Genomic DNA, 27,790 nt, shown 5'->3' on the forward strand with positions numbered 1-27,790 from the left:
AGTGCTTGGAAGGTAAGGCAGGCGGGGGCTGGCAGGGAGGAGGGTGGAAGGCCACCCAGAGGTGGTAGCATTTGAGCTGGGCCTGGCACATGAGTAATAAGAGTTTGTCAGGTAGAAAAAGGAAGGGCTGGCATCCCAGGCAAGGGGCTCAGAAGGAGCAGCGGTGTGGCCGTGTGTAAGTCCCCCGCTTCCGGGGCTAGAGTGGGAGGGGGTGGAGGTGGGGATAAAAGATGAAGTCGGAAAGGTGCGCTAGGACTGGACACTGAAGGGCCTCGATCGCCCTTCAGAGGGCTCAGAGTTGGGCCTCGGTGCTGAAGGTGATGAGGAAGCAGGACTGACTTTGAGAGAGGGAGGTGGTGGGATTAGATGCGTGCCAACTGTGGAGGTGGGGGCGGGGCTGCTGGAGGAGGAGGAGCGTGACCTCAGCCTCAACATCCCCAGTGCCAGCCTCGGTGCCCTCCCCCACCCCAACAGAAGGAAAGACGGAGACGACCAGAACTTCCCCCGGAGGCTAGGAAACTGGGGAAGGGGGGCTATATCCGTCAGGGTGAGTAGATCGACTAACTCCCCTGTTTTGACCTATTTGCCATCTTCTTTTTTTCTTTTTCAGCCCCACTGCGCGGCTTGCGGGACCGTAATTCCCCAAGCAGGGATCGAACCCGTGCCCCCTGCAGTGGAAGCGCGGAGTCCTAACCACTGGACCGCCGGGGAATTCCCTGCCATATTCTTCTTTTAAAAGCCACCCTGCTAGAGGGAAATGCTGAACCCAGTTAGGAGATCTCTCAAACGGAGGGAGCACAGCCAGAGTTTTTGTGCGTAAGGCGGAGCGTTCCCTGCCTGGGATCTTCTCAAATACTTCTTATCACCACTGATTACCAGAAGCATTTTGACGCCATCTCACCCACCCGTCCCTCGGGAATAGAACCCTCTAGTTTCACCCTACAATGTACCTCTCCGGCCTCCTACTGTTTATACCCACCAGGTTTCACCTCAGCTTCTGCTTTAGCGGCGAAAACAGAACCGACAGACCTCGAGGGAGCCTGTGCCTTTAAGGGAAGAGCCGGGGCGAGCCCTTGGGGGCGTGTCCTCTGGGCGGGGTTGTATAAGGGGCGAGGCCGGCGCGAGGCTAGCCGGGGCCGAGCCAGGGCTGAGCGGCTGGATCAGACTTGGACGCTGCCGCAGGCGGGAATCTCGGGCTCTCGGCGTCAGGAGCAGAAGTTCCGGCGGCTCGGGCCGGCGGGCAGGGACTGGAAAGGCCGCGAAGCCCGGCGGGGTCGAGGTGCGGAGTTTCCAGGTCCGAGGCTCCTCGCAAGGTAAGAGGAACCTCCCCGCCCGCCTGGGCGCCGCGGGAGGACTGGCGCCTGGAGTTCAGCTTCTCAACATCCGCCTGGATTCGGAAACGGAGCACATTGACGTTCCCGCGGTCTGGCACCTAGAAAGTGCAGCCGCAAAAGTGATTGCAGCCCCAATTTCCTGCCCTTGCCCCTTCCTGTCAGGTGTGCAGATCTGAGCGTCTGAACGCCTGACCTCGGACAGGCGCACGTGAAGCGCTCCGTAAATGCTCCCTTGTGAATGAGTGCGAGAAATCGGCGGCCAATAAAGAGGAGACAAGTGCTGATCCTCAAGTGGGGAACACCTGAGGCGCGAGCCCTTATTAAGCCCTTACCGTGTGCTCTGATGCGCCAGCATTTGTCTTCATTTTACAGATGAGGAATCAGAGGCTCAGAGACATGAAGTGACCTCCCCAAGGCCGCACAGCTCGTTAGTGGCTGAGACTATTTCAGACCTGGAGTGTTGGGTTCCAAGTCAGTGCCAAGTGCAGTTACAGAGAACAGCAGGAGGGAAGAGCCTGTCAACAGGTGAGGAAAGAGTGCTGAGACAGGCCCTTGTGCCCCCTTTTCTTCCCCCAGAGCCGCCGCCTCCCCCTCCTGCCCCTGCCAGGACATTGAGCAAAGATTTACCAAAAAACGTTGGTAAATCTGGGCTTTGTTGTTTTCTGGGCTTTTCTTTTTCTTTTTTTTTTTAATTAATTAATTAACTTATTTTGGCTGTGTTGGGTCTTCATTTCTGTGCGAGGGCTTTCTTTAGTTGCGGCGGGCGGGGGCCACTCTTCATCGCGGTGCGCGGGCCTCTCACTATCGCGGCCTCTCTTGTTGCGGAGCACAGGCTCCAGACGCGCAGGCTCAGTAGTTGCGGCTCACGGGCCTAGTTGCTCCGCGGCATGTGGCTTCCCAGACGAGGGCTCGAACCCGTGTGTCCTGCATTGGCAGGCAGACTCTCAACCACTGCGCCACCCGGGAAGCCCCTGGGCTTTGCTTTTCTTGAAGGCAAAACAAAATATGGTCAACTACAACATGTGGAAGAGCCAAAGAAGAAAATTAGTGTGCCGGGGACTTTTTTTCTTTCCAGTTTAATTTCTTTGGAAGAAAAACAAAGCTGTTTTTTCCCTGGTGTTGAGGGAAAAAGTCAGATGCTAAAGTCCAGCCCAGCTCTGCAGCTAACAGGCTATGTGACTTTGAGCAATTCACTTCCTCCTGGGCCTTGATTTCCCCATCAGAGGAGTTATCAGCCTAGGTTTCCATGGAAACACTACTGGGGGTTCAGGAAGAAGGGCTATCTAATCTGCATGCTAAATGAGTCAGGTCCGTCCGGAATGTGGGCTTCTACCTGGGCTTTCCTTTGGTGTGGGGAGGAGGAGGGGCAGTTCTTCAGCTGAAAAAGTTTTCAGGCCCCTCCTGTTGGGTCCTGCAGTCTTCAGTGACACTGTCCCTCTTTCTCACCCCTACCCTACAGGCCACTAGAGGTGCCAGCTGTTTGGAACTGAAACACTACAGAAGGGGAAGCGGAGAGTGAGGGCTAGGCCCCTTGGGGGCTGATGGCCAGAGGACTGCTGGATCTGTACTGGGTGCTGCGCTGGCTCTGTGTGCTGCTGATGGTGGAGACAGTGTCGGGGGCCGGGGGCCCATCTGCAGGGACCCGCACTAGCTCCCAGTTTCCAGCCTCGGGTGTGAACCAGAGCCCCGTGGTAGACGTGAGTGTCCAGGCAAGAAACTGGCATCAGGTGTGGGTGTATTCATCCAATCAAGTATTTATTGAGCATCTACTGTGTAGCAGGCACTGAGCTAAACCTTGGGATATGCCACGGCACGTATACTGTAGACCAAAATCCCTGCCCTCATGGAGCCAGCATTCTCTTAGGAGGATGGATAAAGAAGTACACATGTAAATTTCAGGTGGTAAGGTGCTACATGCTCAGCAGTTAATAGGATAAAGTGATATTGGGGGGTGGGGGTGGGGGCTGTGAGGGAGAAGGAGTATTTCCAACTGTTTCAGTTTGGGGGATCACAGGTGGCCTCTGTGAGGAAGGGACCTTTGAGCCAAGCCCTGAATGGAGAAAGGAAGCCACTTATACAGACATCAGAAGGAAGAACATTCCAGGTGGAGAGAAAGGCACGTGCAAAGGCCCTGAAGCAGGGACAAACTTAGTCGGTTTCTGGAGCTGTGAGGAGTCCAGAGTGGCTGGAACAGGGTGAGTGAGGGGGAGAGTGTTAAGGATGGGGATGGAGATGTAGTGGTGGTCAGATTACAAAAGGCCTCATAGGCTGAGGCTAGGAGGTGGGATTTGTTTTATGACAGTGGGGACCCAGTGGAAGGTTTTAAGCAGGGGGATGTCAAGATCTGATTTATTTCTTCAAGGGCTGTCTCTGGCTTCTCTGGGGAGAGTGGATTGAGAGGGTTGAGGGTGGCAGTGGGGAGACCAGTGGGAAGCCTCCTGCAGCTCGCCAGGTGATGGTGGTAGTGGGAGATAGGAAAGAAGTGGTGGGATTTGGAGGAAGTATTGGAGGCACAACAATCAGGGTATGCTGATGGCTTAGATGGAGGGGCATGGTGGTGGAAGAAAGAGAGGTGTCAAGGATGGCTCCAGATTTCTGCCCTTAGCAGTGGGGGGGTGGAGGAGGATGGTAGTGCCACTGACTTGTGTGCACAGAGGGAGAAGCAGTGGGGATGCTTGGTGAGAGCAAGGAGGCTTCCTCCCGAGGCAGGGAGGTTTGGGCCGTTGAGACAGGCCAAACGGAACTTGCATCATTCTGTTCTGATGTGTGTAAGGGGAAGAGAGGTCACAGTGGATCCAGAGTGAAAATCTGAAGGCAGGAGACTGCTCAAGATGACCCCCTGCTGCAGGGGGCTGGAGTTCTCTCCTTGTATTCTCTTCGGTGAGAGAACAAACAAGTAACAAACTCCTTCCCACTTGAACTGACAGCTGAGAGTGCTTAGCGCCCACACCAACTTTCTGGGGCTGCAGAGTACCTTCATGCCCATCGTTCGAGGCAGACAGACAGGTAATTATGCCTATTTTACAGATGCGCAAGTGATTTGTGGTTACTGTGGTTATAAAATTGACTGCTGCCTCTTGGGGGCAGGAAAACGGGAGTTAACTGTGGCTTGTGTCAGATAATCTCTGAGTTATTGAGCACTTAGGCCAGCAATGTGCCTAGCTCATCAAGTCCTGTACCCAAACCCCTGAGATGAGTATGATTATCTCTGTGCTATAGGTGAGGACGCTGAGGTTCAGGGAGGGGAAGTTGGCCACGAGGGAAGTAGCAGTGCCAGGATGTGAACTCGTGGCTGCCTCATGCTGAATCCAGACCCTTCCCCTCTGGTTCACTTGCCTCCCAGGACTGACACAGTTGACTGCCTTCCTGGAAGTCCCGCCAGCCTCTGGCCAGCTACTGTCTGGCCAGCTTGCAGGCTGGGAAAGGCCACCCACTCCTCACCTAGGTCCTTTTGCATAGTCATTCGTTCAACAAATATTTATTGAGCACCTATTACGTGCCAGGAGCAGTGCCACATGTGGGGGTAATTCAGGGAGCAGATAAGCTTGGTTCCTGCCCTCATGGAGCTTATACTGTAGTGGGGGACACAGATGAGAAACAAGTCAACAGGTAAATCCACAGGATTTCACTGGGTGATGAGGAGAACAAAACAGGGTGGGATGTGATGGAGTGAGATGGAGCTGGGTAGCCGCTTTGCCTCGGGCTGTCAGGGAAGGCTTCTCCGAGGACAGAGACCTGAAGCTTTGCAAAGATCTGGGGGAACAGCAAGTGCAAAGGCCCTGAGGCAAGAGCAGAGTGATGTGTCACAAACAAACTTTGAGAGGCTTCTGCAACAGTGAGCTAGGGGGTGAGGGGTGAGAGAGGAGACAGGAGAGGTAATAAAGGCCAGATCGCCTGGGGCTGTGTGGACCACTGTGCAAAGTTGGCCCGTTCCTAGGGGTAAGATGGGAGCCATGGTAGGATTTAGAACACAGGAGGGACGTGATCTGATTTCAGTTTTTACAAGGATCCCATTGGCTGCTGTGGGAGAATCAACTGTAAGGGCGGAGGCAGAGAGCAGGCTGGCAAAGCGATCCGGTGAGATGGTAGTAGCAGCTTTGGGAAGGGGTCCAAATTAAGATTTTTGGAGGGGAAGTAGAAGACAAGGTTCTGCTGGGCCACCAGTGCCCCATGCCCTAAGCCCAGGCTGGCCCAAGTGTGGTCTCAGAGGGCCAGGGACAGGCATCAGACCACCAGGGCCCAGTGGTTCCAGGGCACTCCTTTCGGGAAAGAGGAGGGTCTGGAAAAATATCTCCACTTAGGACAGATCTGACCGAGGCTGGACATTTAGGGCTGACCCTTGGGGGGTGGAGGTGCCCAAGCTAACAGGTGCAGGGAGCTCTTTATCTCTAGTCTCAATTTTCCCCTCTGGAAAAAAGAGTCATCAAAGCTCATTTTACTGAGCACTGACTGTGTACCAGGCACTGTTCTAAGCACATGGATTAACTCATTTAATCCTTCATTTCAGGAGTCGGCAAACTTCAGCCCACAGGTCAAGTCAGGTCCACTGCTGGGTTTCGTAGTCCAGGAGCTGAGAATGGGTTTTATATTTTCAAATGGTTGAAAAAATTTTTTAAAAGAACACTATTAAGTGACACATGAAAACTGTGTGAAATTTGAACCTCAGTGTCCATAAGTCCAGTTTTATTGGAATACAGTTATGCTGTTTATTATTGCATATGATACTTTCACATGACAAAGCAGAGTGGAATGGTTTCAACAGAGACTGTCTGGCCTGCAGAGGGGAAAATATTTAGCCTTTTATAGAAAGAGTTTGCCGACCCCTGCCTCATTTTATAAAGGAGGGAACTGGGGCACAGAGAAGTTACGTGAGTTGTCCAAAGTCACACAGCTGTGAGTAGGGAAGCAGAATTTGAACCCAGGCTGCATGGTTCCAGAGCCCTGTCCTCATAAGCACTGTACCACCCAGCCTTGCTGAGCAGTTGTCACAAGGCCATGGGGCCTTTGGGAAATGGCAGTGTTCATTTTCTGCTCCTGGGTTGGTGTCCTGGTGAGAGTCCTGTGATTTTTCCACCCCTTTGAAAACTTGCCCTATTGGGGTCCAGCTGCAGGGTTGGGAAAATAGGAGGAGGTGTAGCTACAGGACGTAGGAGAGTGGAGTTGTAGCCCCAGGTCACATCTACAGTGCCTCTTTGGGGGGCTGATCAAATGGGGTTAAGGACGTGAGAAGTCTTTGAGAGTACTTTAGTGTCTGCAGTTAACTGACTCTAGATGAGTGTTTGAGTTTCCTGTTGCTGCTGTAACAAATTATTACAAACGTAGTGGCTTAAAACAGCACACATTTGTTATCTGGAGGTCAAAAGCCCAAAATGAGTTTCACTGGACTAAAATCAAGGTGTGGGCAGGACCATGTTCCTTCTGGAGGCTCCAGGGGAAAGTCCATTGCCTTGCCTTTTCCAGCTTCTAGAAGCTTCCTGCATTCCTTCCTTAGTTTGTGGCCCCTTCCTTCATCTTCAAAGCCACCAGCCTAGCATCTCTCTCAGTCTCTCTCTCTCTGACTCTCTGGCCTATGCTTCCATCACATCTCTTTCTGTGACTCCAACACTCCCACCTCCCTCTTAAAAAAACCCTTGTGATTACATTTAAAGGCCCCCAGATAATTCTGGACAATCCCCCCACCTCAAGACCCTCAATTTAATCACCCCTGCCAGAGTCCCTTTTGCCATGTAAGGTCGCATATTCACAGACTCTGAGGATTAGGACCTGGACATCTTTGGGGACCACTATTCAGCCAGGGAGGATGAACCAGGAGCTTGTGACTCCACATGTCCCTCCCAGCCCCCTCGTCCCCCAAGCCATCCCCGTACTGCCCATGCACCTGCACAAGGAGGTGCCATTGGCTGCAAGTAGGGAAAACCTGAGCCTTTTTTTTTTTAATCCTACTATAGTTTAATTAATGGTATTGTACCAATGTTAATTTCTTAGTTTTTAAAAATATTATTATTTATTTATTTTTGGCTGCATTGGGTCTTCGTTGCTGTGCGGGCTTTCTCTAGTTGCGGCGAGCGGGGGCTACTCTTCGTTGCAGTGCGCGGGCTTCTCATTGTGGTGGCTTCTCTTGTTGCAGAGCACAGGCTCTAGGCACACAGGCTTCAGTAGTTATGGCACACGGGCTCAGTAGTTGTGGCTCGCGGGCTCTAGAGCTCAGTAGTTGTGGCGCACGGGCCTAGTTGCTCTGCAGCATGTGGGATCTTCCCGCACCAAGGCTCGAACCTGTGTCCCCTGCATTGGCAGGCGGATTCTTAACCACTGCACCACCAGGGAAGCCCCCAAGCCTTTCTTGTTGGGCCCCAACTAACAAAATGGAAACGATTTAAAATTGTCCCCTTAATATTGGAGTTGTTTAATTGTTTGACTTCTTAATGGAGCCAGCGTGGACTTTGATAGTGTGCATTCTGATATTCAATAATAGAGGGAGTGTGGAGAAGCACTTAACAAAACATATGTGGCACCAAGATGCCAGTGGCCAGAGTGGGTTTGATGAACACCGCTCTGTAGGTGAGGAAAACAAGGCCCAGACCCCTTAAAGGGGCTGCTGAAGGTCACCCAGCCAGCTGGTGGCAAAGCTGGGTCTCGACCCAGGGCTGCTTTTCCTCTCAGCTGACCCTGTCTCCCATACCAGTCTTACTGGTATAGGATTGAAAACTAACGGCCCACGGGCTCGTCTAGCTGCTGTGGTTTTGGTTTTGGTTTTGGATTCAGTTTTTTGGGCAGTGTGGGGAGGGGTTTTCTTTCATTTTGTAACTTGGATGCCTTTCAGCAGGGCATGCACCCTCCAGCTCACCACCATTGCCAGCAGCCGCGGTGGTTTTAGACATTTATATAATCTGCCTGGCCCCCAAGGCATTGAGTTTGCAACCCTTTCCTGTCCAGCCTGGCCCTTGAAACTTGTTCACAGAGGGGAAAATATTTGACCCTCTCTGGATTCCCTGGGTGTCCTTAGTGACTCAGGGAAGAGGATGAGAAGAGAATGAGATGATCTGAAAAGTCACCCACCCCAGACTCAGAGCAATGCTGCTTTAACTCTACCACCCCTGGGCAGAGCTGGGTTCAGGTCCTGATGGGCTTCGAGGGAGGGGATGGCCAGCTTGGGGCGCGGGGGCAGGTAGGCTGCAGAGAAATGCGATTCTGGAGGCCAGATTTGGGGGACCCGCCTTGCTGACTCACTCTGCTGTCAGGGAGATGGAGACGAGCTGGGCTGGGAGCATCTCCCTGCATCCTCCCTGGCTGACCCTGAAGACCAGGAGGTGGGGAAGAAGCCAGGAAGAGGAGGGTGCCCTTGCCCAGTTGAGCTGTTTCCCCAAGAGCTTCAGCTAGTAACTTTCAGGCAGAGCTGAGTTTGAAACCAGCTAGCAGTGGTAGGCTGTGTGCCCTGGGGCAAGTCACTTTGCCTCTCTGTACCTCGGTTTTCTCATCTGTGAAGTGGAAACAATTGTACCAACCTCCTAGGTCTGTTTTGAAGACTGAGTTGGGGTCCAGCACAATGTGTGGCCAAACAATTATGAGGCCATACTGTGTGCAAGACTTTGGTGGGAGAGACAGACATTAAAACAAGTCTGTGATCCTACAAATAACTGGGGATTTCAAAACACGAGAAGTGCTTTGTAAAAGAAGACCGAGGGTGATGGGAGCTTATAACTGGAGGATCTGCCCTACGCTGGGGGGTGATCAGGGAAGGCTTCCTGGAAGAAGCGTCTAAGAATTGGAGGATGAAAGAGTGGTGTTCTTTTGAGGGAGGTGTACCAGGCAGAAGGAACAGTGCATGAAATAGGTACGGTGGGTCAGTGTGGCGTCTGTAGAGAGCCAGTAAGCAAGGGATGAGGAGATGACCTGAGGGCTCAGGGACAAGAAATCTCATCTCCAGTTTGGCATTGGTGGGAGTTCAGAGAAGGCTTGTGGAGGGGGTGGAACTATGATTTGACAGAGCTTTTAAAAAAAAAAAAAAAAAATTATAATACAGTATATATAACCTAAGATTCACCATCTTAACCATTTTTAAGTGTACAGTTCAGTGGCATTAAAAACATTTACACTGTGCAACCATCACCACCATCCACCTCCAGAACTTTCTCATCTTGCAAAACTGAAACTCTCCTTATTAAACAACTCCCCATTTCCCCCTCCCCCGAGCCCCTGGCAGCCACCATTCTGCTTTCTGTCTCTGTGAGTTTGACTATCCAGTTACCTCACATAAGTAGAATTACATATACGGCATTTGTTTTTTTGCAACTGGCTTATTTCACGTAGCATGATGTCTTCAAGTCTCATCCATGTTGTGGCCTGCGTCAGGATTTTCTTCCCTTTTAAGGCTGAATAACATTCCATCGTGTGGATATGCCACGTTTTGCTTATCCATTCATCCACTGATGGACGCTTGGGTTGCTTCTAAACCTTTTGACTACTGTGACTCACGCTGCCATGAATATGGGTGTGCAAATGTCTTTTTGAGACCTGACTTTCAATTCTTTTTGACATATACCCAGAAGAAGATTTGCTGGATCATATGGTAATTCTGGGTTTTTTTCCAGTTTTATTGAGATACAGTTGACCTACAGCACTGTATATAAGTTTAAGGTGTACAGCATAATGATTTGACTTAACATATATTGTGAAATGATGCCATCATCTCACAGAGACAGAAAAGAAAGGTTTTTTTTTTTCCTTGTGATGAGAACTCTTAGGAAATACTTTAACAACTTTCATGTATACCATACAGCAGTGTTAACTATAATTATCACCTTGTACATTACATCCCTGGTACTGGTTATTGTATTTTTAATTTTGGGGGGGAACTGCCATGGCTGTTTTCCACAGCAGCTGCACCATTTTTACACCCGCAACAGTTGCACAAGGGTTCCAATTTCTCCCCATCCTCCCTAACACTAGTTATTTTCTGGTTTTGTTCATTTGGTTTGTGTAGTAGCCATCCTAATGGGTGTGAGGTGGTATTGACAAAGCTTTTGAACATAAAGTTTGAGAAGGGGGAGCTTCTAGGCAATGCCTAAGCAAATGCATAACCTCACAAAGGCCTAATATCCATTATATAAAGAGCTTCTATAAATCAATAAGAAGAAGCAAACAATTGAAAAAACTAGCAGTTTAAAGAAGGAATACAAATGGCCATTAACACACGAAAAGAGCACTTCACCGTCCTCTGGGACTTGCAGCTTAACAACAGGGAGATTCCTACTACATTGGCTGGAACCAGACGTATGGCAGCCATCCTAACCCTAACCCGGTAGGGGTGCAAGTGTAAACTCCTTTCCCATTGCTGGTGGGAGTGTGTCTAAGTAGAGCTTTAGGGAGGGTCTTTTGGCAAAATCCATCAAATGTTTAAGATGTTTCTCCCTCTGCAACAGACACTATCAGGGCCCTGCCCATATCCTTTGGACTCTACCATTTTGGTGGGCTTCTGTGGACTTCGAGTTCCCAGCATCTTTTTTCAGAACCACCCATAAGCATGGTAGGCCAGAAGTGCTGGGGACCTAGCACCTCCCTCCCTGGCAGTGCTCACTTGATGACTGATAGGAGTTGGTGTATAAATACCCCAGCTCCCTTGCCCTTGGGATTACCAGCCCATGGTGGGAATGATCTCAACCAGCCTTCACTGGTTGCATTTCCGTCCCTGAGTGAGTCTCTTCTCCCTCTCGGTGCTTGTGTTCTATACACCTCCCAAATATTCTGCTTACTTAGACATCCTTGTCTCTGGGTCGCTTCTGGAGGAACTCAGACTGGGTTACTCTCTGACTCAGCACTTTCACTTCTAGAATTCTCTCTGACAGAATAGTCTCACATGTACTCAGAGTCATGTGCAAGAGAGTTGATTTTGGTAATAATGAAAAAGTAGACACACTCAACTGCCCATCAGTAGGGAAACGTTACCTCTACTGTGTATCATCCATGATGTGAAATCCTAAGACTCTACAGTGGCGGTGGGGGGGGGGGGGGGCGCGAGGGTGGTAATGGTTAAGGACAGGGATTCTAGAGCCTCAAACTGCCTGGGTTCCAACCCTGTCTCTACCACTGAGTGGGCCCTGGGGTATTGTCTTAGTCTCCTTATCTGTATAATGGGCTGGATAAGAGTACCTTCCTCATAAGATCATAGTGCAGATTAATTGAGGTACATTTTAAGCTCTTAGCACTGTACCTGGCATATAGAAATCCCTCAGAACGTTTTGACTTTTATCATCCTCTTCATCATGATGTGCATCAATATATCAATACATGGCACATACGTGAAGTGGTAAAAGTTAAGTTGCAGAAACGAGCTTCAGGATAGACTCATTTCTATGAAATAAACTGTATACTAGGATGTATATACAAATAATCATTAAACTGAGAAATGTCTGTAAGGGTCTGCTTCAAACTGATCATGGTAGGACATCTGGAGAGAGGCGGGATTATGGAGGGCAGGGATGAGAAGGGAGAATTTAGAAATCTTTATGTATTGTTTCTTTTTGTTTCGTTTTAAATACACCTATTCAGGACTTACTTGGGTTAGTTTCAAACACAAGTTTATTTTTAAAAATTAAAGTGTGTGGCTGGCACCTGGAGGCCCTTGGAGGCTTAGAGACCAGGATGAAGGAGGTTATCTTCACTACTTAGATGGGGCTGGTCCAGTCAACCACAGGGTGTCGGGCCCTGATGTCCCGCCTCCCTTCCCACAGTGTCGAGAAGTGTGTGGCCTGAATGCCTCTAACCGCTGTGACTTCGTCCGCTCCAACCCTGACTGCCGCAGTGAAGGGGGCTACCTGGACTACCTCGAAGGCATCTTCTGCCACTTCCCACCCGACCTCCTCCCTCTGGCCGTCACTCTCTACGTGAGTCCCCGCTCCGGGGAGCTGGTGAGAGGGGCTGGTGGCCCCGGCAGGACTTAATGCTCTTTTCCCTCTCCGGCCCCACAACCCAGGCTTTTTGGCTGCTCTACCTGTTTCTGATTCTGGGAGTTACGGCTGCAAAGTTGTGAGTTTGGCCTTGGGCTCATATCCACCTTATGGATAGGAAAATGGAATCCCAGGAGGTTGACATTGGGGTGACCCTGGGCTTGGGGGAAGGATGGGGGCAGGAGCCACTCATTGTGGAAACACTCACTGTTTGCCTTTTCTCCATAGTTTCTGCCCTAACTTGTCAGCCATTTCGACCACACTCAAGCTTTCCCACAATGTGGCAGTATCCTTTGTCCCGGAGGGATGGAGGGCAGTTAGGGCGGGTGGCTGGGAGACAGGGTGGCAGCTCATGGCCAGGAAAGGCCTGGGCAGGCTGGAGCCCCTGCACTGAGGCCCCTTGACACGCTTCCCCCATGGCGTCACCTTCCTGGCGTTTGGGAACGGGGCACCGGATATCTTCAGCGCCCTGGTGGCCTTCTCAGATCCGCGCACAGCCGGCCTGGCCTTTGGGGCGCTGTTTGGTACGAGAGGCCCCGGCTAGGGTGGGGTGGGGCAGCAGGAGGGGGCGCAGGGTAGACCAAGCTTGGCATCCTCTCCTCCAGGTGCGGGCGTGCTGGTTACCACCGTGGTGGCCGGTGGCATCGCCATCCTGCACCCCTTCACGGTGGCCTCAAGGCCCTTCCTCAGGGACATCATTTTCTACATGGGGGCCGTGTTCCTGATCTTCACCGCACTCTACCGCGGCCGGGTCACGCTGGCATGGGCCCTGGGTGAGCAGCCACAGGACCAGGGCGGGGTCATCCCAGGGCTGATGGGTGGGAGGCGCGGGGGGACGGGAGGGAGTGGTCAGCAGGGCACAGAGTCGCCTTTGTTTCCAAATGTTGGAAACCCTACTCAAGGTGGCTTGAGTGAAAAAAGGGGACTCGTGGTTCAGATAACCAAAGAGCGCAGGGCAGAGTCGGGGTGATGTTCTGAATTTTCACAATTTCAAATTTTAACAAGCAGTACAGCCAGCCTGCTGATTGTGGCCGTCAGGGTCCCGGCAGCATATCCATTGCATCCAGATGGTTCAAATGACATGAATGGCGGGACAATTTACAGAGGGTTAAGGAAGCCAACAAGGGGTGCTGAGATGCAGAGACACCAGGGACCAGCAACAGTGGGAGCCCCTGAAGGGGCAGAGGATGGGGGGCCAGGAGCCTGCTGGGGGCTACAGGCCCAGACCTGGGACCACCCAACATGAGTGACAGTTACGGAGGGTCACAGTCTCTGCCAGAGACAGGGCACCACAGCAGGGAGGGGGCCCGGAAGAAGTGCCCCAGACCCTCCCCTACTGCCTTCTGTTTTGCTGTCAGGGCTGCATGGGTGGGCCCAGGGCAGCCAGAGTTCAGGGGATGCAGTCTGCAGGGCTCAGCCTCCCAGGCCACAGAGCAGGACACCGACCCTTCGCACTTGAATTGTGTCCTAGAGGCCACTGTCTATACCAGGCGTTACACCCACCGTTGACTGCCAGATCGGTGGTGGGGAGGCAGGGGGTGGAGTTGGTAGGAAGGGAAGATGGGCCAAGGAGGGCAGGGGAGGGGGCGGGGCTCCAGGAAATGGCCATTTGCCTACTGGTGCTGGGCTGGACTTACACAGATAGCCACCGCCACCAGGCGCCAGTGACAGAACTGTCAGCTCTTATTCTCTGGGCCCTGTGGCCAGGATGCCACTTGGTGACAGCATGCCCTTGTCTGCAGGTTACCTGGGCTTCTACGTGTTCTACGTGGTCACTGTGGTTCTCTGCACCTGGATCTACCAGTGGCAGCAGAGGAGATCCTTGGTCTGCTCCATGCCAGGTACTCCAGGTGAGGTCTGAGTGGAGCCCCCAAGGGAGGACCAGTGGGCCTGGCGCCCTCCTTGCCTTTCACTGCTGCCTTGTGTCTCTTGAGGCCTTTGCCAGTGCCCATCTCCTACTTTTTCTACTCATTCTACCAGGGTCCCACCTCTGCGCTTTTGCTTGTGCTGGTGAAGCCTCCTCATCACCTGCTTGTCCAAGTTCACTAGTTCTTCATGCTGCTGCCTGTTGCCAGGGCACATCTTCCTAAGAGCTGTCACCGCTCGCGTCCAGGAATGCGCCCCCTACTGTCGGGGTAAAATCCAGATGCTTCCATATATGCAAATACTTGCACACACATATCCGCAAACACACACATCCACAAATACATATACAACATGCACATACACAACATATACATATATAAATACACATGCACAAACACATACACAACCCACACATATATACAAATACGTGCATAGCACACACATATACAATATACATACATACATGCTACATACATGTACACAAGTACATGCACAACACACATACATACTCAAATACATGTACCACACACATGCAAATACATGCGCACACATATCCACAAACACACACATCTACACCACAAATACATATACTATACAAATATACACACACAAATACACATATATACAAATACATATATGGCATACACAACACACATAAATACACATGCACAAATACATATACACATAGTCCACACATGTACACAAGTTCATATATAAACATGCACACACATATACAAAGACAACACACATATACAAACATATACACAGCACATACATACAACACACAAATACAAAATGCACATATATACAATTTATTGAGTAAATTATCAATAATTGTCAGTAATTATTAAATTATCAAATTCATTCTTTTCAGTAAGACTGTAAGGTAGGACCTATTGTATGATCGTCTTTTTGCGTGAGGAAACAGACTCAGGGAAGTCGAATTCTTCCCAGGCCATAGGTACTGGAGAGAGGCAGAGCCAGGACTTGACCCTGGTTCCCCAGACCCCAAAAGCCATCCCCCTACCCACAATGCTAGAGACCACAACTGGGAACCTACAGACCACCTCTTCTGTACAGAAGTGTTGTTTTTTTGTGGTGTGACCAGTGTGTTCTTTTAAAAAACATTAGGCCAAGATTTAAAATGAAAAGATTTTGTTTTAATTTTTTAAATATTTATTTATTTATTTATTTTATTTTGGCTGTGCTGGCTCTTGGATGCGGCATGCGGGCTTCTTAGCTGCGGCACGCGAACTCTTAGTTGCAGCACGCAAACTCTTAGTTGCGGCATGCGAACTCTTAGTTGCGGCATGCGGGATCTAGTTCCCAGACCAGGGATCGAACCTGGGGCCCCTGCATTGGGAGCGTGGAGTCTTAACCACTGGACCACCAGGGAAGTCCCTAAAATGAAAAGACTTGATATAAATTGTGACTTCTCTTGAAACATGAGACCATCTGGTCCTCCATCCCTGCCTGGCACAATGACTAGAGCTGAATGGGGCTTCCCCCTTAGGACAAGGTGTGGGTCCCCAGTTTGCCCCAGTCCCCACCACTCTCTGTCGTCAGCCCCAACACGTGGAGGTGGGTTGGTTGCAGACCTGATTGGAAAACCAGAATTCCGCCACCCAGCCTGTTTCACTTGGTCCCATGACGTGCTTGGTCCCCTTCAGCGTGTGAGCCTGAGAACCTTGCACTTGATCTGCTGCCATTTGTGCTGGGCCTCAGCTTTCTTCTCCAGACTCATTTCATACCCCAAACTCCATGCCCCAGCTGTGCAGGGCTACCCCCGCGTCCCTGAACACGCTATGCTCCATCTGGCTGTCTCTGGGCCTTTGCGTGTGCTGTCCCCTCTCCCTGGTGTGCCCTTCTTCTGAAAGACTTAAGGACTCAGCCTGGAGGGAGCTCTGCAGAGACCCCCAGGTGTCCCTTCTGGGCTTGTACAGCTTCCAGACTCTCCCCAGCACAGCCTTTATCTCTCCATTCTGTTATTAATTTGCTTGTATTTCCGTCTATTGGACTGTGAGCTTCCAGAGGGCCAGAGTCTATCTCATTACCTCTCAAATCCCTGGGGCCCTGACACAGGTGCTGGTGACTCCTCCTACAGGAAGTCTACCATGATTTTTCCTCTTCTCCCCTCTTTATCAACTGAGCCTTCAGAGTTCAGCACATATTACCCTGTGCTGTCTTTTAAACCCATCATAGGCCTCCAGGCTGGAACAGAAGGGGAAAAGAGGCCTGGAGAAGGGCCCAAAGTCACACAGAGGCAGAATCAGGACTAGCAGTCCTCACTTGAGAAAGGCCATTTTCCTTTTAGGAAGCCCTTCTTTACAGGGCTTAGTCCTCTAATCATTCCCAAGGACTCCCGAGAAAAGTTTCAACTGGAAAAGAAACATATGATGGGTTCCAAATTCTGAAAGGTACAAAATTGAAGTCAGTAGATGTTTCAATTATGTCTTCAAACACCCTTATTAAATTTAGCATTATGGCTGCATCATTACATTTGAAACTGTTTTGTGAGTTAGACTTCCTCAATCTGTAAGAATTCCTGAGTGTGCAGGGTGATTGCTGAGAAATCCAAAATACAGAGGGCCTGGACACTTGCACCCTGAAAACTGTCCTGTCCCAGAGGTGCTCTACCCTAGAACAGTGGTGGGAGGGTCTGGGCGCCCCAGCTGGCTCATGGGAAACTCCCCTCTCTCCTACAGAGATACTCTCAGGTTCCGAGGAGGATCAGGTGTCTTCTAATACCAACAGCTATGACTACGGTGAGTCCAGTGCCCTGTGCCTGGCTGGGATGGAGAGGTGGGGAGATGGGGCCATCCAGGTCCCACCTCGGCTAAGCTCTGGGCCGGGTTTGCCTGCACCCTGGCCAGGCCCTGGGCTTTTCCTTCTTCCCAATGGTGGGGGGGACTGGTGGGAGGGGGAGGGAAGAGGGTTTCCCGGAGGCTGAGCCAGCCATGGACAGCTGCCCTTCCCACCTTGCACCCCCAGGTGAGGAGTACCGGCCGCTGCTCTTCTACCAGGAGGCCACGGCTCAGATCCTATTGCAGGCCCTCAACCCCCTGGATTACAGGAAGTGGAGGACCAAGTCGGTGTACTGGAGGGTCCTCAAGGTGTTCAAGGTAAGGGGGGACTCTGAGCCAGGCTCCTGGCTTCATGACAGCACAGGACAGTGGCCCCTCAACCTTCTCCAGAGCAATGAGGGGAGGGTCGGGCTCTGCTGAGGACTTGATGGGGAAATAGATGAGCTGGGACTTGATGGGGAAACTGAGTCATGGAGCATAGCTAGGGCTCTGCCCCCCATGGAGGAATGAGAGCATCTTCTCAGGGACAGAGAGAGAGGAGATGGGGACCCCTCCTGACCAGGTGAGGGCAGGGAACTGGGACGGGGAGGGAGTGGGTCATAGTGAGTCCAAATGAGGCCGAGACTGCTCTCCTCTGATCCCCACTGCTTCCCTGAGCTAAATGTCTCCTGAGGTCTCGATGTGGGCAGGGGTATCCAGGCTGGTTTACGTGAGGCACAACTGCAGCTGCCTTCCACCACCCAGACCAAAAAAGTCAGGGGTCTCACCTCACAGCCCTCCAACGTGGATACCTCTTAGGCCTTCTCAGACCCAGGGGGTAGATAATGAACTATATTTATACCCCACAGTGGCTCTGGCTACATCATGACCTTGGGCAAGTCACTTCATCTCTCTGAGCTGCAGTTTTTTCTCCACTGAAAAATGGGGATAATGACAGTACCTTTCTTCTGGAGGGGTTGTATTAGTAAGTTATTGCTGCAGCAGTGCTGTGTAACAAACAACCCCCCAACATCTCATTAACTTATGATGACAATATTTATTCTTGTTCAAGAGCCTATAAGTCATCTAGGGTGCCTCTGGTTGGTGGTTCAGGTCTGCCCCCCCATCTCATTCTGGGGCCAGTGGGAGTGTGCTCTTTTCTTGGCAGAAGAGACCAAGGCAAACTCTCCAAGCACGTTTTATGCCTCTGTTCACATCACATTCACCAACAGCCCATTGGCCAAAGCAAGTGACATGGCCAAGTTCAACATCAGTGGGACAGGGAAATATGTTCTGCAGACTCTAGTCATTTGACAAAGTGTGGGAATGTTTAATTCTGTTACAGGAAGGGACTGAAGAGTTGGGAACCGTATCCAGCCTACTACAGTGATTGTGACAATTTAATGAACTAATATATGTAAAGGGCTGGCTCTGGTGCTTAGCATATAGTAAGCACTCCGTAAGTGTTGTCAGTGGTTTAGTTACTGGCTAAAAACACAAGGTGTGGGGTTAGTCAGAGCTGCCCCTCTATCCTGGTTTCATATACCCTTCTGTGTGGCTTTGGCAAAGTTTCTTAACCTCTCTGAGCCTCAGTTTCTTTATCTGAAAGGTAGGAAAATTAGACTTCCTATTCACAGCGTTGTCAGGATTAGCAGTTGGGGCGCTGTACTAGCCCTCGGTGTGTGGCAACGTGTTGCAGCAGCAGTAGGAGGCTAATCCAGGCACTTGGGGTCCTGCACACAGTGGGTGCTCTATTAGCAACAGCCTTGTTCTTGAGTAACTGAGCTGAGGGTGGGGCAGCCGAGCACAGGCCTCCCTGGCTTCCCACACTTGGCAGCTACCCGTGGAGTTCCTGCTGCTCCTCACTGTCCCCGTCATGGACCCCGACAAGGAGGATGGGAACTGGAAACGGCCCCTCAACTGCCTGCACCTGGTCATCAGCCCCCTGTTCTTGGTCCTGACCCTGCAGTCGGGGGCCTGTGAGTATCCCCTCCCCCAGGCCAGCCCACCTCCCTCTTCCCCATATTCCCGAGTTTTCTTCTCAGCCACACCAGGGGACCCTGGGCCAGAGGGGCAATCCTGGACATACAGCCGGTGTTTAATGTGTGCTTGTGCCATGAAGGACACCAGCCTCCTGCAGTCACTTGGTCCAGGCCCGCTGGCTCCAGATGGAGGCTGGACACCGGTGGCCCTCGGACCAAGTCCAGCCCTCTGGCTCATTCCCTTGCCTTACACAGTTTGCAGATTTCACGTCAAAATCCAGGGCTGGGCTTCTCAAGAAGGTCTGGGCCACATTCCTAAAAGCAAAATTGGCTGGAGCTGAGCAGAGGGGCACCCCCCGCCCCCTCACAATGCGGGTGCCCACTGACTGATTCCTCACAGGCCCCTCCATTGCCTACTGTGGGTGACCTGGGTGGGTTACTTCACTCATTTGTGTGACCTGGCTGGTCCCCACTGGCACTGAGTCTTCCCCCGCCTGCCCCAGGCTTTCCTTTTCTGACCTGCTCTGGCTAAAGCAATGCCCAGTCTTGTCGGGTGTCTTCTAACTCCTGCTACCTAGGTTCTTCCCGTTGTCTGACCTTAGTATCTCATGCTGCGCATTCCTCTCTCTGTCATCTGGGCTCCTGCCCCTCAACCCAGGGGCATCTCCTGGAGTGGAGGTAGGGCTCTCGTAGCAAATGCATAGCTGGCTGTGGCTTTTTTGCTAAAGTGTGTCTGGATGAAAAGGCTGCCAGATTCTCTGTGTTTCGCCTCCATTTTATGGGAGGACACAGGCACTGAGGGAAGGAGCGTCCATCAGGACACAGTGTGGACCCAGAGTGGGGAAGGGCGCCCCCTACGGGTGCCAGCTGTCTGGTTCATTACGGCCGGCCTCTCCAGCCTGCGGGCTGGCTTCACCATCCTTGTGGCTTCTTAAAAGAGGGGCTCCCAAGCGTTAGTCATTCAGGAACGATCTTGATTTTTCTCTCACTCTAAACTGTTATATTTGATACTTAAATCAGCTCTTTTTTTTTTTTTAATTTATTGGAAAGGAATCTGTATCACCTGCATCAGTAGGAAACTGGCATCATTTCCAATACATTTAAGGTATTTAAATTTGTTACAGTGAGAGAACTGATGAAGGAATCCGTTTCCTGAGATGTGATTCTATGATATGTAGTGTCTTGTCCACCTGCCCCAACACCATCTAGTGGTAGCTGGTCCAGGCTAATGCATTTGTGACCCCGCTTCTGGGCCGAGCACTGGATAGAACCCCCAGACTGTGGGAGTAGCGCAGTTATGCATGATGTACATAGCAGTTTATGGTAAAAATGGGTCATTTTAATACTGACACAGTACTCAATAATCTTGTAAATGTCCCATAAAAAAATGTCAGGGAACAGTTCAAGTAGAATTTCAGCTTTGGGTGCTGATGGTGGAGCTGAAGCTTCTTCCCTGAATCTTAGGGAGATGTGTTGTTCTTCTTTTCTGGTTTACAAGACCTGGGTAATGAAATATACTACAAAGACTCTTCATTTTAGGAGATTATTTTCAATGATGCCGATTACTGGTATAAATACTAGACTTAGAAAGAAGTATAAAATAGATGCTAGCTTTCCAATGATGTTGAAGGGGTGTTCTACAGGTTGTCCTCCAATTCATGTTAGTGTTAATAGGTCTGCTACTAGTACTCAGTACAGACACTGGCTAAGAGGTCGGAATGTTATGCTTCGTTGCTTGGATATGGGGAGTATTGGGATAAATGCTAGGATTAAGATTGAAATGACTAGGGCTGGAACTCCTCCTAATTTGTTGGGGATTGATCGTAAGATTGCCTATGTGAATAGGAAATACCATCTGGTTTAACGTGTGGTGGTGTGTTGAGGGGGTTGGCTGGGGTCTCCTAGTAAGTTGGGTGAAAATAAAATGAATATTAGTAATGCTAGAACTAGTAGTAAGGCAGCTAAGATGTCTCTAATTGTACAGTACGGGTGAAATGGAATTTTATCTATGTCGGATGAAATTCCTGTGGGATTATTAGGTCCTGTTTCGGGAAGGAATGGTAGGTGGACAGCTGCTAGTGCTGCGATGATAAATGGGAGGATGAAATGGAAGGCGAAGAATCGTGAAAGAGTTGCTTTATCTACGGAGAAGCCGCCTCATTCATTCGACAAGTTTTGTCAAATGTATGGGATTGCTGAAAGAAGGTTGGTAATGACTGCCCTTCCTCAGAATGATATTTGTCCTCATGGTAATGCATAGCCTATGAATGCAGTGGCTATAACTGTGAATAGCAGAATAATTCCAATATTTCATGTTTCTAGGAAAGTGTAGGACCCATAATATGGGCCATGTCCTACGTGAATAAATAGGCAAATAAAGAATATGGACGCTCCATTTGCATGTATATACCGAATGAGTCATCCATAATTTACGTCTCGGCAGATGTGTGTTACTGATGAGAAAGCGGTTACTGTGTCTGATGTATAGTGTATTGCTAGGAACAAGCCTGTCAGGATTTGTAAAATTAAACAAATACCTAGTAGAGAAACAAAATTTTATCATGATGAAATGTTTGATGGGGCTGGAAGATCAATAAGTGTGTTGATAATTTTTATTAATGGGTGTGATTTTCATATGTTGGTCATTAGTGTTCTTGTAGTTGAATAACAACGATGATTTTTCATGTCCTTGGACATGGTTAGATTCCTTGTAAGAATAATGATAACATACATTAATTTTGAGTACTATTTTTGTAATTAGTTTTGTGGGGTTTTCTTCAAAATCTTCACCTATTTATGGAGGACTTGGGTTGATTGTGGGTGGTGGTGTTGGTTTTGGAATTGTGTTGAATTTTGGTGGTTTGTTTTTAGGTTTAATGGTATTTTCGATTTATCTAGGGGGAATACTGGTAGTATTTGGTTATACAATGGCTGTGGCTACTGACCCTGAAGTTTGGGTTTCTTTTTTTTTTTTTTTAACTATTTTTATTTATTTATTTTTTTAAATAAATTTATTTATTTATGGCTGCGTTGGGTCTTGGTGTGCGTGGGCTTTCTCTAGTTGTGGCGAGCGGGGTCTACTTTTCGTTGCGGTGCGCGGGCTTCTCACTGAGGTGGCTTCTCTTGCTGCGGAGCACGGGCTCTAGGCGCGCGGGCTTCAGTAGTTGTGGCACGTGGATTTCAGTAGTTGTGGCTCACGGGCTCTAGAGCGCAGGCTCAGTAGTTGTGACTCACGGACTTACTTGCTCTGCGGCATGTGGGATCTTCCCAGACCAGGGCTCGAGCCCGTGTACCCTGCATTGGCAGGCGGATTCTTAACCACTGCGCCACCAGGGAAGTCCCGAAGTTTGGGTTTCTAATAAGACTGTTTTAGGAATATTTCTCTCAGGACTGATTGTAGAATTTTCAACAGTGCTGTAAGTTTTAAAAGACGAAGAGGTGGAAGTTTATTTAAGTTCAATGGGCTAGGAGATTGGGTTATTTATGACACAGGTGATTCTGGCTTTTTTTAACGAGGAAGCCATAGGAATTTCAGCGTTATATAGTTATGGTACTTGATTGGTAATTGTTACTGGTTGATTACTGCTTATTGGTGTTGTGGTTATTATGGAGTTTGCTCGTGGTAATTAAATAAAACTATGCTTAGAGTAAGGGTAATGAGGAATGATAGGAAATATAGTTTGATTAGACCTTTTTGGTCTGAAACTAGTGTAGAGAATTTAATTGAATAACGGAAGTGGTGGTTGGTAAAACTCTTTCTAGTCAGATTAAGTCTAGGAGAGAAGATGCTGATTTTTGGCTTGTTGATAGATTTAAGTAGGGTGGTAGGCAGTGTATGATAGTGGGAAAATACCCTACAAGGTTGGAGAATTTGAAGGTGCTTGAGAGGTAATTAAATTTTAAGTTTTGTGTAGTAAGATTAATTTCACGTGCTAAAGTTAAAGCCTAGGACAGTCACTGAGGGCAGTTAATTTTAGGTAGAACAGTATGGTTATTAGGGGAACTGAATGTTGCTGGAGATAATAAATCCGGCAAAAATGCTTCCAGTTAATAAGCATTTAATAGAATTAATCAGGAGCGAGTTATTTTCATTGATTAAAGTTAAGGCGGAGAAGCGAGGATAGAGATAGAGAGCCCTGCCTGGGGGGTGCCGTGTCCACCAGCCAAGTCTCCCAATTTCACTGCCAACCTCCATCCTCCCTCTCTAGGCCACCCCCAGAGCCATCTTTCTAAAGTGCCACTGTTCACATGTTGTGGTCACTCCTCCACTCTAAGACCTCCATGGCTCCCCCATGCCTCTTGGAAAAAGCCTGTGTCCTCCAACTATCATTCAAGGCCTCTGAGACCCTGAGCCAGCCACCTTCTCCAGGCCTTTTTCTGCTATTGATGACACTAACTTGCTCAATTCCTTCCCACCCGTCTCTTCCCTCTTCCTGTAGAACCCTTGTGCCCCTCTCTGCTTATGACTCAGCTCACATCCTCAGCACGCCAAGAAGTCCTTCCTGACTACGCCATGCCCCAGCCGCCTCCTGAAATTCCTCTAACACAGGACTGGGAAATACAGAGAAAGGACCTCTCACCCAGGCGTCAGGTTCCAAAGCCAGCTCTATAAGTAAAAGTCACATCCGTCAAAATTACCCCCTGAAAATCTCCCACAGTGTATTGTGCACACAATTTTATATATTCAGCCCCCTCGTGTAATCCTTATGCCCACTGCTGTTTGCGAGCCCATGAGCTAGACTAAAGAAAGAACAAAAGGAAAGTCTTGTTACATGTGCCTGGGCAGTTTAACCATCCATTGCCTTTGAGACTAGTGGTGAAAGGATGGTAGGTGGAGAATCCTAGAGTGTTCTGCCTGCCTGCAGGGTTTCCTCCCTTTGGTGTTTTTATATGAAGCCTCTGGAACCTTTGTAACTTTATAATGGATTGGTTTGTGGAGTAGACTTCTCAAGAGAGCCAGAATCAGTGAGTAAGGTTGTATTTGACTGTACAGTTCATCTCATGGAGCGATGCCCATCCATTGGTAATGCCTGGCTGGAGGGTGCTGTCTTGAAGCTCAGTTGGACCAAAGCATCATGGTTGATTAGTGATGTCTGCCATGGGCACGGGGAAGGATAGTGGTGGTGAGTAGTCTTAGCCATTCCCATCCTAGTTCCACAACAAAAGGCTGGAGAGTCTGTTTTTCATGTGTCTGTCTTTTCTTTCCAATGTGAGTAGCTTGCGGGCAGGGGCTGTGTCTTTAATTTCTCTGTCTCCCTGAAGTGTCTAGGACAGGGCTGGGCACATAGGAGGTATCTACCCTATATCCAAACAGTCGAATTTTATCTGTGGGTTTTTATCCATAGGTCTCCCCTCCACAGCATCTCAGTCATTCTTAGGGGGCTTCCAGGAGGAGACGCCAAGTTGAAGCCACAGAGAGTACCAGCTCCCTTTCTCGTCCCTCTGCAGATGGCGTCTATGAGATAGGTGGCCTCTTTCCCGTCTGGGCCGTGGTGGTGATCGCAGGTACAGCCTTGGCTGCAGTGACCTTTTTTGCCACATCCAACAGTGAGCCCCCCAGGCTTCACTGGGTAAGAAACCTAGGCTCTCCAAGCTGGGAGAGGGGACACTGAGGTCTCCTGGGCAGATGTTCTGGGACACTTTGGCTGCTAATCACTTTCCACCATGACAGGTCTTTAAAGCCACTTTTAAGGAGTTTTGTGCCTGTTCAGGGTTCACTTCTTTTGGTAACAGCTTTATTTTATTGAGCTGTAATTCATACACCATACAAGTCACCCATTTGAGGTGTACAACTTAATGGTGTTCATTATATTCACAGAGCTGTGCAACCATCACCACAATTTGAGAGCATCTTCATCACCCCAAAAAGAAACCCTGTACCCAGTAGCAGTCTCTCCCCATCCTCCCCACCATCCCCTGGCCACCACGAGTCTGCTTTCTGCCTCTCTAGATTTTCCTGTTCTATGTATTTCACATACATGGAATCATACAATATGTGGTCTTTTATGACTGCCCTCTTTCCCTTAGCAAAATGTTTTCAAGGTTTATCCATGTTGTAGCATGTATCAGTACTTCATTCCTTTTCATGGTTGAATACTATTCGATTATACAGATATAGCATATTTTGTTTATCGATTCATCCATTAATGGACCCTGGGTTGTTTTTCCACTTTTTAGATATTATGAATAATGCTGCCATGACCATTGGTTTAAAATTTTTTCTGTAGAAATAATCCTTTCATTTCTCTTGGGTGTATTCCTGGGTCAAATGTGAACTGTATGTTTACCTTTTTAAAGACCTACCAGACTCTTTTTCACCATCCTAACTAGGAAGCACCTGGGTTCCTAACGATCACATTCCAGTGATGGAGTTGTTTGGTCTTTGGGGGTGTTTTTTCCCCATTCTCTCACCTCTGCAGGATGTTAAAAAATTTTTAGGTAGTTTGTCCAGAGACCTTTTCCTCAAAAGTTTACTTAATTTTTTTTTTTTTTTTTTTTTTTTTTTACTAATTATTGCTTTTAAAAATTCTAGTTTTTATTTTCAGAAACTCTGAATGGATGTACCAGCCCAAAGGAAGTTGAATTTTCAGCCAATTGGTTATTTAGAGAAATGGTCTTAGGCAGTGTTTCTTACTAGTCTTTGAGGTACTGACACATGTTCCAAGGTGGATGCACCTTGAAAACATGATGCTGAGTGAAAGAGGCCAGTCACGGAGGACCACGTATTGTGTGAGGCCATTTCTATGACATGTCTAGAATAAGCGAATCCAGAGAGACAGAAAATAGAGGAGTGATTGCCAGGGGCTGCGAGGAAGGTTGGGTGGGCTGGGGAGTGACTGGTCATGGGTATGGAGTTTCTTTTTCTGGTGAAGAGGTGGCATTTGGTCCATAGACTAGAAATCTGATGAAAGCTATGATGAACTCCTTTTTGACAAAATGGTAATATTGATCTAGCGTTTTATTGAGCACTTAATATATGCCAGGCTCTAACTGCTTTGCATCTACTAACTCATTTTATGCTCATGAGAACCTCACGGAATAGGTACTGTTATTGTCCCATTTTATAGCTGAGGAACTAAGGCTGTGTCCCTGTTCCCTCCCCCAGCTCTTTGCTTTCCTGGGCTTCCTGACCAGCGCCCTGTGGATCAACGCAGCTGCCACGGAGGTGGTGAACATCTTACGGTCCCTGGGTGTGGTCTTCCGGCTGAGCAACACCGTCCTGGGGCTCACGCTGCTGGCCTGGGGGAACAGCATTGGAGGTGACTTGGGGCCGGGTGGGCTTCTAGAATGAGCACAGCCACCTCACTGCTTTTTGCTCCTCCAGACAGAATTGCATGTGGGCAGGGGCGCCCGGGGCATCTGCCCTCAGCAGGCGCTCAGCGCCTGTCATTTGGAGTGACCATCATTGGGCATCGGGGTGGGATGGCCCAGACTGTACCTGAGCTGGGAGGCTCTGTAGAAGCCCCCAGCCTCTTCCCCACTCTCTGATGCATGGACACTCAATGGCTCCCCAGACTTCAGGCAGGACATGGAGCTCATTGCAGCCAACCAGGTGGAATGTGTCCGTGGGTGTGCGACATGGGTAGGCATTCACTCATACATACAGATATCCTTCTCTAGCTAGAGCTGCCAAGTACGGTTGGTCAGGTTGTGCACTGCCCAAGAGCATCCTGACAAGGGATCAGGGGGCCCAAAGTCTAGCTCTCCTTCCACTCACATTTTTGGGCCCCTTTTCCTAATTTGCACTGAGGTACTGTGTGTGCTAGCAGCAGATGGGACATGGGTGAAAGATTGGTGGTGGCATGTCACACCCTCAAAGTTGCCCCTGGTGGAAAAGAGGCAGGTAGAAGGAATTAAGGAGGGAATTGTGTCTTACGGGACGATGTGGCCTCCCATAGCACCCAGCCAGCTAGTGCCAGAGCCACGCAGACCTTCATCAGGGTTTGTTGAGTGAATGAATGTGGGTAGAATGAAGGAGTGAATGAACAAGAAGGGCCAGGGGAAGCCTTGCACAACTCAAGGCCTTCTCGTGTTTCCACACAGATGTCTTCTCAGATTTCACCCTGGCCCGCCAGGGCTACCCGCGGATGGCGTTCTCGGCCTGTTTTGGTGGCATCATCTTCAGTATCCTTTCTGGGGCTGCCCTTCCCTCAGTGCTGGGAGCCAAGGCTGTGCTCCGTGGCCCCCCACCCCACCCCGCCCCGGATTGGCTTTCACTGGAACACGTGGGGCAGGTGATGCGGCTGCTTAAGCTCAGCTTTTTCATCTGTAAAAATGGGGATATTGAGAGGACTGATCTCATAGGTTGTTATAAGGATTGAATGAGGTGACAGAAGTGCTTTGCACCTGGCAAACAGCAGTGATGGCAGATATTCGTCTTGTTAGGGCAGAGGTATTATTAGTAGGTGCCCACACACTAAGCTTGTGGAAGACCCCTCCCTCTTGCTTACAGATGTCATGGTCTGTAGATGTCAGGGTTGGCAAACTTTTTCTTAAAGGGCCAGAGAGTACATATTTTAGATTCTGTGGACCATAGGATCTCTTTTGCAACTCCTCAACTCTGCTGTTGTAATGTGAAAACAGCCATGGGCAATACATAAACAAATGGGCGTGACTGGGTCCCAATATAACTTCATTAATAAAAGCAGGCCTTGGGCCGGATTGTCCTGCAGGCTTTAATTTGCCACCCCTTGGTCTATATAGAAAAGGCAGGGTCAGGCCGCCTGGGGCTGTGAAAAAGACAGGGCTTTGAATGTGGACAGTCTTGGGTGCCGGTTTCAGCGCTGCCGCATGCCAGCGGTGTGACCTGTGTGCAGCATGCCTCCTGCTGTCTGTCACTCCCAGGTGCTGTGACCCGCTCCTGGCTTTAGGGCTGTGGCTTC

At 49.6% G+C, this 27,790-nt stretch overlaps 1 protein-coding gene across 1 annotated transcript in view; it reads left to right on the forward strand.

The window, feature by feature from the left end:
• The first annotated feature begins 220 nt into the window (after positions 1-220).
• SLC8B1 (solute carrier family 8 member B1) overlaps positions 221-27,790 on the forward strand; it is a 31,743-nt gene continuing 4,173 nt past the window's right edge. Inside the window, exons 1-15 of the mRNA XM_082354003.1 lie at positions 221-1,313; positions 1,707-1,859; positions 2,794-3,031; positions 12,062-12,214; positions 12,304-12,356; positions 12,506-12,563; positions 12,696-12,801; positions 12,883-13,050; positions 14,020-14,127; positions 16,849-16,908; positions 17,135-17,265; positions 18,764-18,905; positions 24,357-24,478; positions 26,014-26,167; positions 26,952-27,032. Of these exons, the coding sequence (XP_082210129.1) occupies positions 2,876-3,031; positions 12,062-12,214; positions 12,304-12,356; positions 12,506-12,563; positions 12,696-12,801; positions 12,883-13,050; positions 14,020-14,127; positions 16,849-16,908; positions 17,135-17,265; positions 18,764-18,905; positions 24,357-24,478; positions 26,014-26,167; positions 26,952-27,032 (1,492 nt within the window). The 5' untranslated portion in view covers positions 221-1,313; positions 1,707-1,859; positions 2,794-2,875. The remainder of the gene's footprint in view (positions 1,314-1,706; positions 1,860-2,793; positions 3,032-12,061; positions 12,215-12,303; positions 12,357-12,505; positions 12,564-12,695; positions 12,802-12,882; positions 13,051-14,019; positions 14,128-16,848; positions 16,909-17,134; positions 17,266-18,763; positions 18,906-24,356; positions 24,479-26,013; positions 26,168-26,951; positions 27,033-27,790) is intronic.

This window comes from Balaenoptera borealis, assembly GCF_965194805.1.
Source record: "Balaenoptera borealis genome assembly, chromosome: 14".
NCBI classification, from domain to species: domain Eukaryota; kingdom Metazoa; phylum Chordata; class Mammalia; order Artiodactyla; family Balaenopteridae; genus Balaenoptera; species Balaenoptera borealis.